Source organism: Lithobates pipiens, unplaced genomic scaffold, assembly GCF_037356315.1.
Source record: "Lithobates pipiens isolate NorthernLeopardFrog02 unplaced genomic scaffold, aLitPip1_a1.2 Scaffold_1, whole genome shotgun sequence".
Classification (NCBI taxonomy): Eukaryota; Metazoa; Chordata; class Amphibia; order Anura; family Ranidae; genus Lithobates; species Lithobates pipiens.
The window spans coordinates 14,932,807-14,949,392 of record NW_027507685.1 but is presented as its reverse complement, the minus strand read 5'-3'; the positions used below and the strand labels follow the sequence as shown (position 1 = coordinate 14,949,392).

General features: G+C 43.3%; 1 protein-coding gene across 1 annotated transcript in view; it reads left to right on the top strand.

Annotated features, from left to right (window-relative positions):
* The window catches only part of RAB39B (RAB39B, member RAS oncogene family), a 31,924-nt gene extending 15,905 nt beyond the window's left edge, over positions 1–16,019 (top strand). The window contains exon 2 of the mRNA XM_077478812.1: positions 8,029–16,019. Within this exon, the coding sequence (XP_077334938.1) occupies positions 8,029–8,455 (427 nt within the window). The 3' untranslated portion in view covers positions 8,456–16,019. The remainder of the gene's footprint in view (positions 1–8,028) is intronic.
* Positions 16,020–16,586: the final 567 nt, after the last annotated feature.

Below are 16,586 nucleotides of genomic sequence, written 5' to 3'. Positions count from 1 at the left end.
CCACCCTTTGCTGCAATTACAGCTGAAAGTATTTTTGGGGATGTCTCTACCAGCTTTGCATATCTAGAGAGTGACATTTTTGCCCATTCTTCTTTGCAGAAAAGCTCAAGCTGTCAGATTGGACGGAGAGCGTCTGTGAACAGCAATTTTCAAGTCTTGCCACAGATTCTCAATTGGATTTAGGTCTGGACTTTGACTGGGCCATTCTAACACATGAATATGCTTTGATCTACCATTCCATTGTAGCTCTGGCTGTATGTTTGGAGTCATTGTCCTGCTGGAAAGTGAACCTCCACCCCAGTCTGAACAGGTTTTCTTCTAAGATTTGGCTCCATCCATCTTCCCATCAACTCTGACCAGCTTCCCTGTCCTTGCTGAAGAAAAGCATCCCCCAACATGATGCTGCTACCACCATGTTTTACGGTGAAGGATGGTGTATTCGGGGTTATGTGCAGTGTTAAGCCCCATACACACTATCAGTTTTCTGCTGAGTTTTTCCTTCAGATTTACCAAAACCATGTAGTACAAGGGCCTGTTTGATTGCATACACATTGAAACTCCTAAGGTTTGACCTCATATTATATGGTTTTGGTAAATCTGAAGGAAAAACTCAGCAGAAAAACTGACAGTGGGTATGGGGCTTTAGTTTTCCACCACACATAGCGTTTTGCTTTTAGGCCAAAAAGTTACATTTTGGGCTCATCTGACCAGAGCACCTTCTACCACATGTTTGCTGTGTCCCCCCACATGGCTTCTTGCAAACATGACTTCTTATGGCTTTCTTTCAACAATGGCTTTGTTCTTGCCACTCATCCATAAAGGCCAGATTTGTGGGATGCACGAATAAAGATCTGTGGATCTCTGCAGCTCCACCAGAGTTATCATGGGCCTCTTAGCTGCTTCTCTGATTAATGCTCTTTTTGCCCGGTCTGTTAGTTTAGGTGGACGGCCTTGTCTTGGTAGGTTTACAGTTGGACCATACTCTTTCCATTTTCAGATGATGGATTAAACCGTGCACCATGAGATGTTTAAAGCTTGGGATATTTTTTTTATAACCTAAACCTGCTTTAAAATTCTCCACAACTTTATCCCTGACCTGTCTGGTGTGTTCCTTGGCCTTCATGATGATGTTTGTTCACTAAACTTCTCTACAACAAACCTCCTGAGGGCTTCACAGAACAGCTGTTTCTTTTTCATGCATCATGGGACACAGAGTTGGGCTAATATTCATTACCTACTGGGTAATACTTCATCTCCAGGTGAATGGACACTGGTAGGCCAAAGGTCTTTAGACAGGAAATGATCCCCCTATATAACCCCTCCCATACAGGAAGTACTTCAGTTTTTTTACCAGTGTCTGCAAGGTGGATGGCACGGTTGTTTGAGCTCTTTGAGTTCCAGGTCTCTAGTCCCACAATCTATTCTTAAATGAATGAAGGGATTGACTTGTCGGATACGTTTGACACAGGGTCTGTATTCCTAGAAAAATGGTACCCGAGGCTCGCAAAAAAGATCCAAGATCCTGCAAGGTTTTGCCTGTAATGCAGCCTCCGGGCGCTGGACCCTGCCAAGTGGAATCCTGTACACTACAGCACTAAGGCATTCCTGCAGGGTGCTGTACAGTTCCAAGGGAGTGGACCCTAAACATGAAAAGGGTACCCAGTCTGAACCAGGCATTTGCAGTGGTTCATTTCTTCTTACCCGGGTCACGTGAGTCACCAGGTATTGCTTGGCAGGCTAAAAGTGCTTAGCAGGATTGTTGCATTGTGGCATCTCCCTTCTGAGGTGTGTTGATACTACACCCAAATACTCTTTTGGTGGCTATTAAAATATCTTCAAAAAAGAGGAGCATGACTAACACTACAGGGAAGGTCACACCTATGTTGTCAGTAGTTCCTGATGAACCTAGTCGTATCCCTAGTGTTGTATCCCCTGAAGGACCAGAGGCTTCCGGGCAATCTGAGCCGCTGCACCTATCTGGAATTGTGCATACAGTCAACGCTGCAGCTTCACCCTTTATCACCAAGGATGAACTGTCCTTGGCCCTAGCCGGGTTAGAGCACAGGATTGCTGGCATGATTGCCTCCATCCTGCAGGGTGGCAAGAAGCGTGACAGACCCCTCCCCCCTCTCCCTTGGAGCAGGAATGGATTGAGGATGGGGAAGAGCTAACCGCTCAGGATTCTGTGGAGGGCCTGGTAGATGAGTCTGCTTCTGAGCAATCTGGACAAGAAGATATCCAGTTCATGTCTACCTCTCAGTCGCATAGGCTTTTGATCCAGTCTTTTACTAGGATGGTTCATTCTACCTTTTTAAGTTGCCTCTTGCAGAGGTTACTGAGCCCCCCCTGGTCCTCTTTTGGGTCCCAGAGGCCTCTTCAGGCCCCTTCCCCTTACACCCTCTGTTGGAACAGGCAGTGTATGCTGATTTGGAACATCCTAACAGGAATTTTGTTCCTCCTAAGCCCTTGTACACACGGTCGGAGATTCCGTCGGAATGTTTCCTATCGGAGCATTTTGTCGGATATTCGGACTGTGTGTGGTTTGCATTGGACTGTTTCCGTCTGAATATCCGTCAGACCAACTTATCCAACTTGCCAGAAATATTTTCCGACAAAATGCTCCGATCGGACATACTCCGATCATGTGTAGCCTACTCCGACGGACAAGGTGCCTTGCATGCTCAGATCAAATTCCTAGACCAAAGCTATTGGCTACTAGCCTGAACGTAGTCCCGTCCTAATGAAATAACGTCATCACGTTATGTACAATCGGATTTTCCGACAACTTAGTCCGACCGTGTGTATGCAACATCACTTCCGGACCTCTTCCGGGATTAATCCGTCGGAATAACTCAGACGGATTTGGTTGTCGGAATCTCCGACCGTGTGTACAAGGGCTTAGAGATTTTCCCTTTTATATCCCATTGATGAAAAGTTTGTTAAGAAGTGGAGCATGCCAGCCTTAAACAAGAACTTAACTTGTCTGGTAGATACGCACAGGGCTTGGAAGATCCTGTTGACAAGAAATTGGAGTCATTATTAACAGCTTCCTTTTCTTTGGCCAGTTCAGCTATTCTGCCAGCTGTTGCAGCGATTGGTATCTGCCAGTCCATAAAGGATCAGGTCAGATGGCCTGACAGGCCTAACCAGGAGGATCACCTTACTGAAAATAAGACAGATATTCCTCGAGTGCTGTTTTGCTTTTGACACCTTTAAAGTATTCAATACAGCAGGTTTCTCGTTTGGCTCTCTTGTCTGTTCATATGCGCAGACTTTTGTGGCTTAAGAACTGGTCAGCCGAGCTTCCTTGTAAAAGGTTATTGACAGGTTTCCCCTTTTATGGGGAACATTTATTTGGAGATCATTTGGACAAATATATCCAAAATATTTCCGGAGTGAAGAGTTCTCTACTTCCTGTGACACGGGGAGCAGAGATCAGTGACACTGGCACTAGGCAGAACGGGGAGATGCTTGTTTACATTTAGCATCTCCCCGTTCTTCCTCCCTGTGAGACGATCGCGGGTATCCCCGCGCCGATCGAGTCCGTAAACCCACGACCCAACTCATGGAGGTGCGCACACGATGGCACAGGGGAAAACTTAAAGGGACGTGCCTGTACGGCCATTTGCCCATCCGTGCCATTCTGCCGACGTTCATCGGCCTGCGCCGTTCAGGAACCGGTTAATGATCAAAGGCAGAGCTGGTGTGTCCTACCTTTTTTAATACGGCTTATATAATACTCTGTGGTTTAGGGTAAGCCAAGGTCTTTTAGCTTTTTGATATAGTTGAGCAGGGAATTGAGTACTAATTATTGCCACAGCAAAGCAAATGTTTTATGGCTTTTATAGGGCTACGTTGAGTTGAGGCAGGGGGTTCAAGCCTTAGGGCATGGGTGTTCAACCTGTGGCCCTCCAGCTGTTGCGAAACTACAAGTCCCGTCATGCCTCTGCCTTTGGGAGTCATGCTTGTAACTGTTAGCTTTGGCTACTTGTAGGTCCACAACAGCTGGAGGGCCACAGGTTGAGCACCCATGCCTTAGGGCAGTGATAGCGAACTGTGGCACCCCAGATGTTTTGGAACTACATTTCCCATGATGCTCAACAACACTGCAGAGTGCATGAACATCATGGGAAATGAAGATCCAAAACATCTGGGGTGCCAAGGTTCACCATCCCTGCCTTAGGGTGACCCATTACTGTGGTTATATGGGGCAAAGGTAAAGGGGTAACTTACCTTGCCCAGCAGCATATACTTGCTTTTCCTTTTACTCCATTTAGCTGTCACAAGAAAAGGGAAGTATCCCATTCTGGGTATGACTCCATACCCTTGTGAATTGCTCAGTGGATGGCGAAAGGGGTCCTCAGCCCCGTTTAGGCTCTGACAAGTCCGTTTTCAGCTTCATACTGGGATTTTTTTCCTTGTTGCCAACAGACATGCATTGGAGGAAATGAGCATAAATGCTGCAGGAGATGGAGGAAGTTTAATAATCTTTTTGCAATATATATATATATATATATATCTCTTTCGGCGATAGCTCTGCAGGGGCTCCCAGCCTGTGATATGACTGCCATAATGAGAAATGTCTGAGCTTTTTGTATGAGGTTTTGTTAAGGCAAAGCTGGCAGTTTATACTTCATGGTTGGCATTTTGAACTCTGTGTCTGGGGTAGGAAAGCGAGGCTGTTCTAGTCTGATCAGATAAGCTCACAAAATGCAAATCGGGCACTTCTGGTGTTCTGTATCGGTGACTGCAATGATTGTAAAAAGGCAAAGCAGAAGCTTTCTAGCCTATGTCTGGTATAATGAACAATTTCAGATTCATGATAAGGCCCGGGCAATGCTGATGCTTCAGAACTATAAGGGGCCCTTGCTCCGTGCCTACTTATCACTGATTGTGAGTAGCACAGGGAACAAAGCTCTGTTATATTTTGGGAAGTGCCGGAGCTACATGTAGCGCAGTTGTGAGGTCAGGCACAGATGGTGGACAAGAAGGCCTGGCTCACAGTCTCCACTCAAATTCAACCCAAAGGTGTTCTGTCGGGTTGAGGTCAGGACTCAGGCCGGTCAAGTTCCTCTACCCCCAAACTCGCTCATTCACGTCTTTATGGACCTTACTTTGTGCACTGGTCCAAATCATTTGGTGGAGGGGGAGTATAGTGTGGGCTTCTTTTTAAGGGGTTGGGCTTGGCCCCTTCGTTCCAGTGAAGGGAACCTTTAAGGCGTCGTCATACCAAGACATTTTGGACAATTTCATGCTCCCAACATTGTGGGAACACTTTGGGGACTGTGCACCAGTGGACAAACCAAGGCCCATTAAGACATGGATAAGCGAGTCCTGACCTCAACCCGACCGAAAACCTTTGGGGTGAATTAGAGTGGAGAGTGTGAGCCAGGGCTTCTCGTCCAACATCAGTGCCTAATCTCACAACTGCGCTTCTGCAATAATGGTCAAACATTCCCATAGACATACTCCTAAACCTCGTGGACAGCCTTCCCAGAAGAGTTGAAGCTCTTATAGCTGTAAAACCCCTTTTTTCACATGTTTTGCAGGCACTATAGTGTTAAAAATAGCGCCTGCAAACCGCCCTAAAATAGCTGCTCCATTCACTCCAGTGTGACAGCCCGAGGGCTGTCACACTGGAGCGTTGCACTGGCAGGGCGTCAGAATAAATCCTGCCAGCAGCTTCTTTGGATTGGTGAACTCGCCGCTCCTTCCCATTGAAACCGATGGGGCAGCACTGTCATACTGGCGGCATTTTGAGGGCGGATTTAACCCCTTTTCGGCTGCTAGTGGGGATTAAAACCGCCCCTCGCTAGTGGCCGAACAGCACTGCTAAAACGAAGGTAAAGTGGCGGTAAAAATAGCACCACTTTACTGCTGACGCCTGGGGTGGCACAATGTGAAAGGGGTCTTAAGGGTGGGCCAACTCAATATTGAACCCTACGGACTAAGACCTACCTAATTATGTTTTGTTAAAAAAAATAAAAAAAAAAGCACAGTAATGGCTTAGCAATACACCGGGGTAGATTCTCTACAACTGGAGAGTGCAAAATCTGATGCAGCTCTGCATAGAAACCAATCAGCTTCCAGTGTTTTTTTTTTTTTTTTTTTTTTTATCACAGCTTAATTGAACAAGCTGAAGTTAAATGCTGATTGGCTACCATTACACAGCTGTACCAGATTTTTCACTCTCCAGTTTTAGTAAATCTACCCCATAGTGGTGTATTTGAGCACATCTCTATTTTAGCCATGTAAACAAAATGCTGTGACTTGTAGGGTAAGTGCAATAGGGATTATTGTGTTTTCTTAATATGAAGGGTTTATATATCACTACAGATTTAGAGCCGGTTCACACAGAGGCGACTCGTCAGGTGACTTCGCCGCCTGACAAGTCGCGTACCGTTCTGTACAATGGAACCATTCTAATCGGAGCGACTCAAGTCTCTCCGACTTAGAAAAAGGTTCTTGTACTACTTTTGGGGCGACTTCAGGCGACTTGCATTGACTTCTATACAGAAGTAATTTTGCAAGCCGCAGCTGAAGTCTGATGCCGGTCGCCTGAGGCAGTCGCGCTGCCTCAGTGTGAACTATCTCTTACTGTAGTTAAATTAAATATTGTGTTTTATAATTTTGTCTTCACCTTCAGTTTTTGTTCTTTGTTTTCATACACATATGAATGGAGTTAGTTTAAAGTGGTTGTATAGTCAATTTTGGGACTTTTACCTACAGGAAAGCCTATAATAAGGCTTACCTGTAGGTAAAAAAAAAAAAATTGGGCCTTAGGCACTGGTGCTGTTGCCATGACACTGCAACCTCTCCCATATACTCTAGTTGTGGTGCAGGAATGAGCCCTGCTGCAAAGCATTGCATCAAAAATTGTAATTTACGTGCTCCTGTTAAACAGGGGCGGAAAAATTGGGCCTATACACTGCAACCTCTCCCATATACTCTAGTTGTAGTGCAGGAATTAGCCCTGCTGCAAAGCATTGCATCAAAAATTGTAATTACACGCCCCTGTTAAACAGGGGCTGAAAAATTGGGCTGGTGGCATCACCCATAACCAAAAATGTTCTTCCAAGATATCAGCAGAGGAGGAAGAGGATAGACAGTAAACATAACAGGACAGTCACTCAGCATCCGCATAGGCAGTCTATAGAGAAGTAATTTTGCAAGCCGCAGCTGAAGTCTGATGTCGGCCGCCTGAGGCAGTCACGCTGCAAGTCGTGCTGCCTCAGTGTGAACCGACTTACTGTAGTTAAATTAAATATTGTGTTTTATAACTTTGTCTTCACCTTCAGTTTTTTTTGTTCTTTGTTTTCATACACATATGAAAGGAGTTAGTTTAAAGCGGTTGTATAGTCAATTTTGGGACTTTTACCTACAGGAAAGCCTATAATAAGGCTTACCTGTAGGTAAAAAAAATATCTCCTAAACCTGTACGGTTTAGGAGATATTCCCCTCGCAATGCACCGCTGACTGCAGCAGCACATGCGCACAAGGGGATTCTCGGCTGAAAGTCCGGCAGACACCGCACCCTGCCGGAAAGAAATCTCCCGCATGCGGGAGTGACAATATCGTGACTCAGGCCATTCACAGCGCCAGAGCCGCGATACCCGGAAGAAACGCAGAGGGAACATGGCGTGGATCGGGCCAGATGTCGGGGCCTCGTTCTAAGGTAAGTATTTCATAATGAGCTAGTATGCGGTGCATACTAGCTCATTATGCCTTTTCCTTTTGCAGGTGAGTAAAAAATAAAATAAAAAATTCAGCGGGTATACAACCGCTTTAATATTGCACTTCCAATATGCATTGTAGCAGGCCTAACTACTTTTTGAAGGATATAATTTGCTCTAAAACCATAGGAGTACTTTAAAGAGGTCAGAGGTGATTGATGGAGCCAACATGTTATAATATTGTATAGTATATCATATCATGCTAATTTGTAATCTAATATATAGGTATGTAAATGTTACTCTCAAAGTCTGGCACATTTATTTTTTTTAATTTAAAAATCCTTTTTATTTACAGGTCAATAACCCGCGCCTACTACAGAAATTCTGTCGGAGGGCTCCTGCTATTTGACATCACTAATCGTCGCTCTTTCCAGAATGTTCACGAATGGTTAGAAGAAGCGAAGGCCCACGTGCAACCCTATCAGATCGTGTTTGTTCTGGTGGGACATAAATGCGATCTAGACACACAACGTCAAGTGACAAGACATGAGGCAGAGAAACTAGCCACTGCCTATGGAATGAGATACATCGAGACCTCAGCCCGAGATGCCATTAACGTAGAGAAAGCCTTCACTGACCTGACTCGTGACATATATGAGCTTGTTAGAAAGGGGGAGATAAATATTCAAGAAGGATGGGAGGGGGTAAAAAGTGGATTTGTTCCAAATGTAGTGCATTCTTCTGAAGAGGTAATTAAGTCCGACAGGCGGTGCTTTTGCTAAGCAGTACAGTTACTAATATGTAAGCCGCCATTACAGACTCTACTAATATAACACCATCCTAATGAATCTGACAAGTAAAGGTAACATTGACCTTGCACTGGAAGGGGTGAAGGTAGGTTGGAACAGAAGAAGAAAAAAATTGCTTGTAAAAACAAACAAAAAAACATTTCTAGAAGATGAGCGTTCTCATAACTCTGGCAAGGGCCAAGTGTGTATGTCAATGTGTAGGAGTTGGGATTTGGAGTTGGAAGTCAATGATACCAAGAGTTCAGATACATCCTAATTCATTTGATAAATTCTGTGTAGTTTAATGTTGGTAGTTATATGCAGTGAATTAATACCACAGTGTATTGGTCATGATATATAGTTATAGGAAACGCAACCCTTTTTGTTTACTGTACTTTGAAAAACAAAAAATGACGCACCAATGAATACGCTGTAGCTCTTTACGTAAAATTCAGTAATTTCTGTGGTAATATTGCAGTGGCTTAAAAAGAAAAAAAACTGTTGCCATTGCACGGTGGAAACGGTGACGTTTTTGGTTTGACCTACAAAATGGCAGTTCCAGTTCTGTGGTGCCAACAGGCACACAGATGGTGGTTGCTTAAGGATGCCCCTGTCTTAAACTTATAAAACCTTTGGAGGATAAAGAAAAAAAAATTGTAGATGGCATTATATACTTTTTGTTTTTTCAACATCGTGATGATGAATTCTTTAATATGTAATAATCCCACTGCCTTTACTACCCAGTTTTCCCCCCATTCCAACTTCTAGTTTGCCTGTAGGTCAGTTGGACATGGTAAATCATTCATTCCATTGCAATGTTCAGGGTAGGGCACAAAAAATCCAAATTACAGGCCCAGTGTTTCCTGTGCATTGGGTCATTAAATGCTCATGTCACATAAGTGGTGCAGTGTTCTTCACTCGTTTAAAGTGGTTGTAAACCCTTATTGCGCGTACACACGATCAGATTGTCCAGCGTACTTAGTCCGCCGAAACGCATTTCAGCTGACAATTCGATTGTGTGTGGGCTTCAGCGGACTTTTCCAGCTTGAAGTCTGGCGGACTAAGAAAGTATTTTTGCACTCCAATCTTCCCGTCGGACTTGGGTTTCAGCGGACAATACGTTCGTCAGTATGCTAGTACGGCGGACTAAGAATGACGCATGCTCAGAAGCAAGTACGAAAAAGGAAGCTATTGGCTACTGGCTATTGAACTTCCTTTTTCTAGTCCCGACTATCCGCCGGATTGTTTGCCGGACTAAGTATGCCGGACAATTCACTCGTGTGTACGCGGCATAACAAACCACTTTGACCTACAGGTAAGCCTAGATTAAGGCTTACCTGTAGGTCCAAGAAATATCTCCTAAACCTACACGGTTTAGGAGATATTTACCCAAAGACAGCCACCGCTGTCTACGGCGCATGCAAACTGGGCAGGCCGCAGATCGCGGCGATATGCCGCAAGTGTCGGCTGCCGTGCGCATGCGCAGGAGTGACGTCATCGCGGCTCCGGCGAATCACAGCGCTGGAGCAGCGAGACCCACCAAGAAGATGGACGCTCGGAACTACAGGGGACAGCAGTGACATTGCTGGCTCCTGTGTCAGGTAAGTGACACATAATAGACTACTATGCGATGCATAGTAGCCCATTATGCTTTACCTTTGCAGGGAATCAAAGAGGAAGTAAACCCATCAGGGTTTACTTCCTCTTTAAGAGGCCCGTGAAGACCCTGAATTTACTTTTTCACTTTATGATTGACATAAGCCCATGACTGTTGCACAGATCAAACCATGCACATGAAATTCACAGAGTTTAGAAACCAGTATGATTCAAGCCAAATGGGCAAAAAACTGGCCGGACTGGACTGGATAATTGGACATCTGCTTTTCTCAGTCTCAGTCTTAAAGCAGAAGTCCGGGCTAAACAAACTTTGTCTGAATAGAAGAGCCATGTATATTCTTATGTGAATTTTGAAGTCCTTTATGTATATATATATATTTTTTTTCTATATCTGTGTGCAATAATCCAGCATGAAAAAATTCCTGTGCTATGCCTCAGCATAGGAGATTCCTGTAATAAGACCAGTTACTACTGCTGTCTCTCCTTGGTCTTGTATCCACCCCCTGCTTTTTGCAGGCAGCCTGTGATGATGTCACTGCTAGGATTACAATTTAAGAACATCTGTTGCACACAAGGTGGATTTATGACATTTGTGGCTATTTTAGAATATATTTGAATGAAAGTTTTTGTGCCCGGCGTTCAGCTTTAAGTAAACCATTTCACTGACTTCAATCCTCCCTAAAATAATAATAAAAAAAAAGCGGGGGCAGGAGTTCTGTTGTTAAGGCTTACAAGGGGGCAAATACTCTTCTGTGCTACATCAAGAAGAGGTTGGATTCATCTGCATGTTTTCCCTTTTTTTTTTTTTAATTACTGGAAAAATCTTAATATTTAGAACTCAAAAGTGATATTCTGTATCAATTGCTGATCCAATTTGAGTTATTTGTAAAATTTTTCCTATTTTCTGATAAAAAGTATAATCTTGACCAAATATAATATTTTGCACTAATCAAAACAAGCAACGCCTAACTTTAAATAAGCAATAGGTCAATGAAAACTCCCTTTTCTTTCTGTGGTAGTACAACCTTGATGCAGATTTTTACCTAACCGGGATTGGTAAAGCAAGTTATAATTCTATTGCCTTTATACCAGGTTTTTTTTTTTTTAGCTTCAGACTGACCATTTTGCTTTGATTCTAAATGCTTAACTATAATAATAATTTAGCAGAAGATACCTGTAGATATTCCTCCCGCTCCTGAACCTGTACAGGTTTTGGAAATAGACGTATGTCACCATTTTAAAGGCGGGGGGATTTTTTTTTTTTTCCTGCTAAACTAGACATTTTTGGAGGACGGTTTGCTCCCCTCCTTAAAGCTCAGTTACAAATGTGGCACTAGGTTTTGGTGATTCATTGATACATTTGGGATATTCGTATGTATGGAGAATTAGGGGAAATAAAAAAATAAATAAAAAATAAAGATGATAAAATTGTTTATTGTATGACCACTAGGTGACATACAGTATACAACTTAAAGTGACCATTTGCCTATGCAGGGTAAAGTAAAAAGGTATCCCTTTAACCCAGGGGTCTCAAACTGGTGGCCCTCCAGCTGTTGCAAAACTACAAGTCCCATCATGCCTCTGCCTGTGGGAGTCATGGTTGTAACTGTCAGACGTGCAATGCCTCATGGGACTTGTAGTTTCACAACAGCTGGAGGGCCGCCAGTTTGAGACTCCTACTTTAACCCTTTTCCATCCCTTTCCCGCTGCTTCATAAAGGAGGAGTGGAACATTTCACTGGTATGGGTAAACCCCCTCTCCCATGAGGAAGGAGTCCATACCCCCGTGTGCACTTTGATAAGTCAATATAACGCTTAACTCCTTTCTTTCCATATTCTTGCAGCTTAATGGGAGCCAGTAAGGGTTGGAAAAATTTGGAAGGGAGAGCTAAGTGGCCCTGGTACATTTCACCGCATGATACTAGGCCTCTCTTTCCAAAGATTGGAACTTGCATCTATTTGTCTAGTAACCCAAAACTGTGTAAGAGTTTGTAGAATGAGTATTTAATAAAAAAAAACGTACACCTCCCTTACGTAAGGAATTGCTATAATGAATGCAGATGACAGTAGTTATATTTTTTATGTTCTGCCAGATCTCTCCTTAAAGTGGTGTTGCCACCAAAAAATAAAAAATAGTTTAAAATGTAAAAAATTGGAAAGAATAAAAATTTTTTTACTCACCTCTAAATGCCTGTTGCTAGGGGGTCCCTCGTAGTCTGCCTTCTTCATTGCCCGGGCTGGTGACATCACTTCCCCTCGCGCCCCACAGTCATCTGGGACCTGTCACGTGTCGCAGATGACTGTGCCGCGTATCATGGCGCCCTGCGCCGCTCGCGCATGCGCAGTGGGTGCCCGGCTGTGAAGCCACAGCCGGGTGCCCACAGTAAGAATGATGGCGCCGCGAGCGGAGCGGGGAATGAGGGGGGGCTTCGTTCCCCCGCATCGCTGGACCCTGAGACAGGTAAGTGTCCGATTTATTAAAAGTCAGCAGCTGCAGTATTTGTAGCTGCTGACTTTTAATTTTTTTTTTTTTTTTAGGGGGCACCCCACTTTAAATACTTATCACATCAAGCGGTCAGTAATGTTTCACTTTATAGCAACCATGTTAACCATAGATATTAATCTCTCTCTGTAGAGCACTCGCACAATATGCCTGCAACATCCAGCCCGTTGTGAGGGGCTTGCAGGATCAATCTCAGTCTGGATACTCTAGAGCAGTGGTTCTCAACCGCAGTCCTCAAGTACCCAACAGGTCATGTTTTAGGAAATGGCTTTCAAAATACCAAGCCATTGACTCTGCTTTAAAGCACCTGTGCAAGATAAAAGAAAACGTGCAAACATGGCCTGTTGGGGGTACGCGAGGAATGAGGTTGAGAACCACTGATCTAGAGCACCACAACCAGATGTGTACCAACAGCAGATGAATTGCACGGAGAGATGTGTAGAATGCATTGTGCAGTCCTCCTTTAAGATCAATGTTGGCCATAAGCTATGAGGGGCTTGGTTCTACCATTTAGTCATCTACCTTCCCATTTATCTTTAACCCCTGAACCATTTGGCTGGCTAAACCACTTTTTGCACTTCGGCACTGTGTTGCTTTAACTGACAATTGCGCGGTCATGCGACGTGGCTCCCAAACAAAATTGTTGTCCTTCTTTTCCCCACAAATAGAGCTTTCTTTAGGTTGTATTTGATCGCCTCTGCGTTTTTTTATTATTTGATATAAACAAAAAAAAAAGCAACAATTTTGAATAAAAATGCATCATTTTTAACTTTTTGTTATAATAAATACCCCCAAAAAATATATAAAAAATGTTTTTTCCGCAGTTTAGGCCGATACGTATTCTTCATATTTTTTGGTTAAAAAACAAAAAAAAAACGCAATAAGCGTATATTGATTGGTTTGCGCAAAAGTTATAGCGTCTACAAAATAGGGGATAGTTTTGCATTTTTATTATTTTTTTTTTTTTTTACTAGTAATGGCGTTACCGCAACATTATGGTGGACACATCAGACAATTTTGACACATTTTTGGGACCATTGGCATTAATACAGCAATCAGTGCGATTAAAATTGCATTGATTACTGTAAAAATTTCACTGGCAGTGAAGGGGTTAATATGTATCCTGGGGAGTGTTCTAACTGAAGGGGGATGGGGACTGTGCAGGGAAACAAACAGATCGCTGTTCATACTCTGGATGAACAGACGATCTGTCAGTTCACTGCTCAGGGAACTGGAAACGATGTGTTTTACACACACAGCTCCCGGTTCTCCATGTGCCCCGAGCGATCGCGGGAGCTGGGTGGCAATCGAGACTGCCGGGCACTCGCATCAGCTCAGGGGGTGGGCGCGCATCTCCAGTGACGTGTGGGCGCCCCCTAGTCCGTTTATGCTACCGATGAATCACCGTTATGTTACCGATGTAGCATAACGGTGATTCACGCAGCCGAGCCATTCTGCTGCAGTACAACTGCGGAGGCTGGTCGGCCAGTGGTTAAACTACCACTCTCTGAGCATCTTTCAGTGTCCCAAACACTGCAGGGTCTCTCCAGAGGACCTGTCTCTGGAAACGCTGTGTTTGAAGTCTGTTTGGTTACCCATTGACTAATACAATGCGAGACAGATTCTTATGACAAAAGATTCTACATCACTGCTGGGAAAGATTGCAAATAAAAAAAAAAACAGTGATGAAAACGTTTTCCCATTTGGTGGCATTGCTCAATTGAAGCCACGTTTAAGTATTAGATGGTGATCAATATAAGAGCCTAATCTGGGGTATGAATGACAGTTCTCAGTAAGATTGGTATAATTGAACGAATGGCAGGTTTGGGTCTGAGGCTAATCAATAGTGTGCTTTTAAAGGAATCCCTAATGTGCTTTAGGACAAAGAGCTATTGTGCTTCGTGCCCAATTTGAGCTGATGTAAGGGCCCTTTTCACACTGATGTGCTTTTGATGTGTTCCCATTCACTTACAATGTAAGGTGCTTTTTTATTATTTTATTTTTTATTTTATTTTTGTGTGCTTTAGAAAAACTGCACCAAAGATGCAGCATGCAGGACTTTTCAAAGCACAGCACGCCTGCAGTGTGAACAGTTACATAGGATTTATTTAGAAATCGTTTTCATGCACTTTTGTTGCCTTGGAAAAGCATGGCAGAAGTGCACCGGTTGAAAGGGGCCTAATAGGTGTGGTTCAGCTATGTCATGGGTCTTCAAACTACGGCTCTCCAGTTGTTCAGGAACTACAATTCCCATCATGCCCAGTCATATCTGTGAATGTCAGAGTTTTACAATGCCTCATGGGATGTGTAGTTTCGCAACAGCTGGAGGGCCGTAGTTTGAGGATCCCTGAGCTATGTATTTGTGGCTTATAGCTGCATTTGACGATGGCAATTAAAAAAAAAAAAACACATTTTTTAAATCAACTTTATTAGGTACATTTTGACTAAGGCTCGGTTCACACAGGGGCGACTTGTCCAGGCGACTTCGCCGCCTGACAAGTCGCGCCCCGTTCTGTACTATGGAACCGTTCTAATAGGAGCGACTCAAGTCGCTCCGACTTAGAAAAAAGGTTCCTGTACTACTTTTGCGGCGACTTCGGGGCGACTTGCATTGACTTTTATACAGAAGTCGTTTTGCAAGTCGCCGCTGAGGTCGCGGCAGGTCGCAGCGCTGCAAGTCGTGCCGCCTACTGTGTGAACCGAGCCTCAGACTTTTTATTTTCTCATATTTTGTCTTTTTCTATTATTACATGTGACATACATTGAGGGTTTTGTTTAGGCCTAGTGTAATATAAAGGACATGTGGGTAGCATATTACCAACCTGGAAATATTCTACAGCAACCCCATGCATCCCCGGGATAAATACAATGTGCAGACACGCAAGACTTGCAACAATGCAGTTTCTATTTGTGCTGGTAAAGAAGCAGGCGGACGCACTGATTTCTAGGTTGCACTGATACAATGTTTTGTATTGGGATAGAAAATTTCATGTTTTTTTTTTTTTTTTTTTTCCTCAACTGAATTGTCGCTCGAGGTGGCAAAGCAGTTTATACCTATATATAGCTGACAAATGGTTACTATATTCTGAAAGATAAACGGTTGAATCTGATTTGATCTGTCCCATGTAAATGTACTGGAACCCGATGGGACTTTTTAAGAACTGACTTCTATGTTTATAGAAAAACGTGACTAGATAAAATTGTACTAATTAACAAGCCAAGCGTATATTCTTCAATAAGTAACATGGTAAAATCTGCATGTTGGTTTTGCATTCCTCAGAATCTCCAGAATATATAAAAAAAAAAAAAATGTACACTTCCTTGCTTTTCTGTTTTGCACTGTAAATGTGAACATATGCTGTCTAGCTGTATGTGAATGACAAAACCATGCTTGTATCTAGAACTGTTACTATGTGAACTGATAAAAATTGTAACAGACCTCTCTGTTTCTTTTGTACTGACCAAACTTAAGCCACTGAATTCATATTACATCAAAGCTACCCATTGTAGATTATCTTGTACACTCTTTACCATTTTATATATTTTCCACCTGTAATAAAACACATAAGCAAGAATGCTTAGTCAATCAAATAAACAGTGAGAAAATGCACTAAGCTATGGAATTCAATTAGAATCTATCGTTCAGCTGACATCAGTTCTAAAATCTTAGTAGCTGTCTAGGAATTATTGCACTTTTCACATTTTGTAGTTCTTTTGGATTACTTTACTAAATGTTTAATCTTTTGATATGTTTTGTGAACCTGGCCACCTTTAAGGGAACAGCCAATGGAGCAGGCCACACGCCTCTTTTCTCTTAAAGTGGTTGTATAACCCTTTTTGAAATTTTTAGCTACGGGTAAGCCTATAATAAGACTTACCTATAGGTAAAATGACACAGTGTAGGAGATATTTACTCTGCCTGCAGGCGCGGATGTCAGCAGCGCATGCACAGCGAAGGTTTGGCATATCGTGCCGGAACTGAGGACTCCCACGTGCATGTGTGATG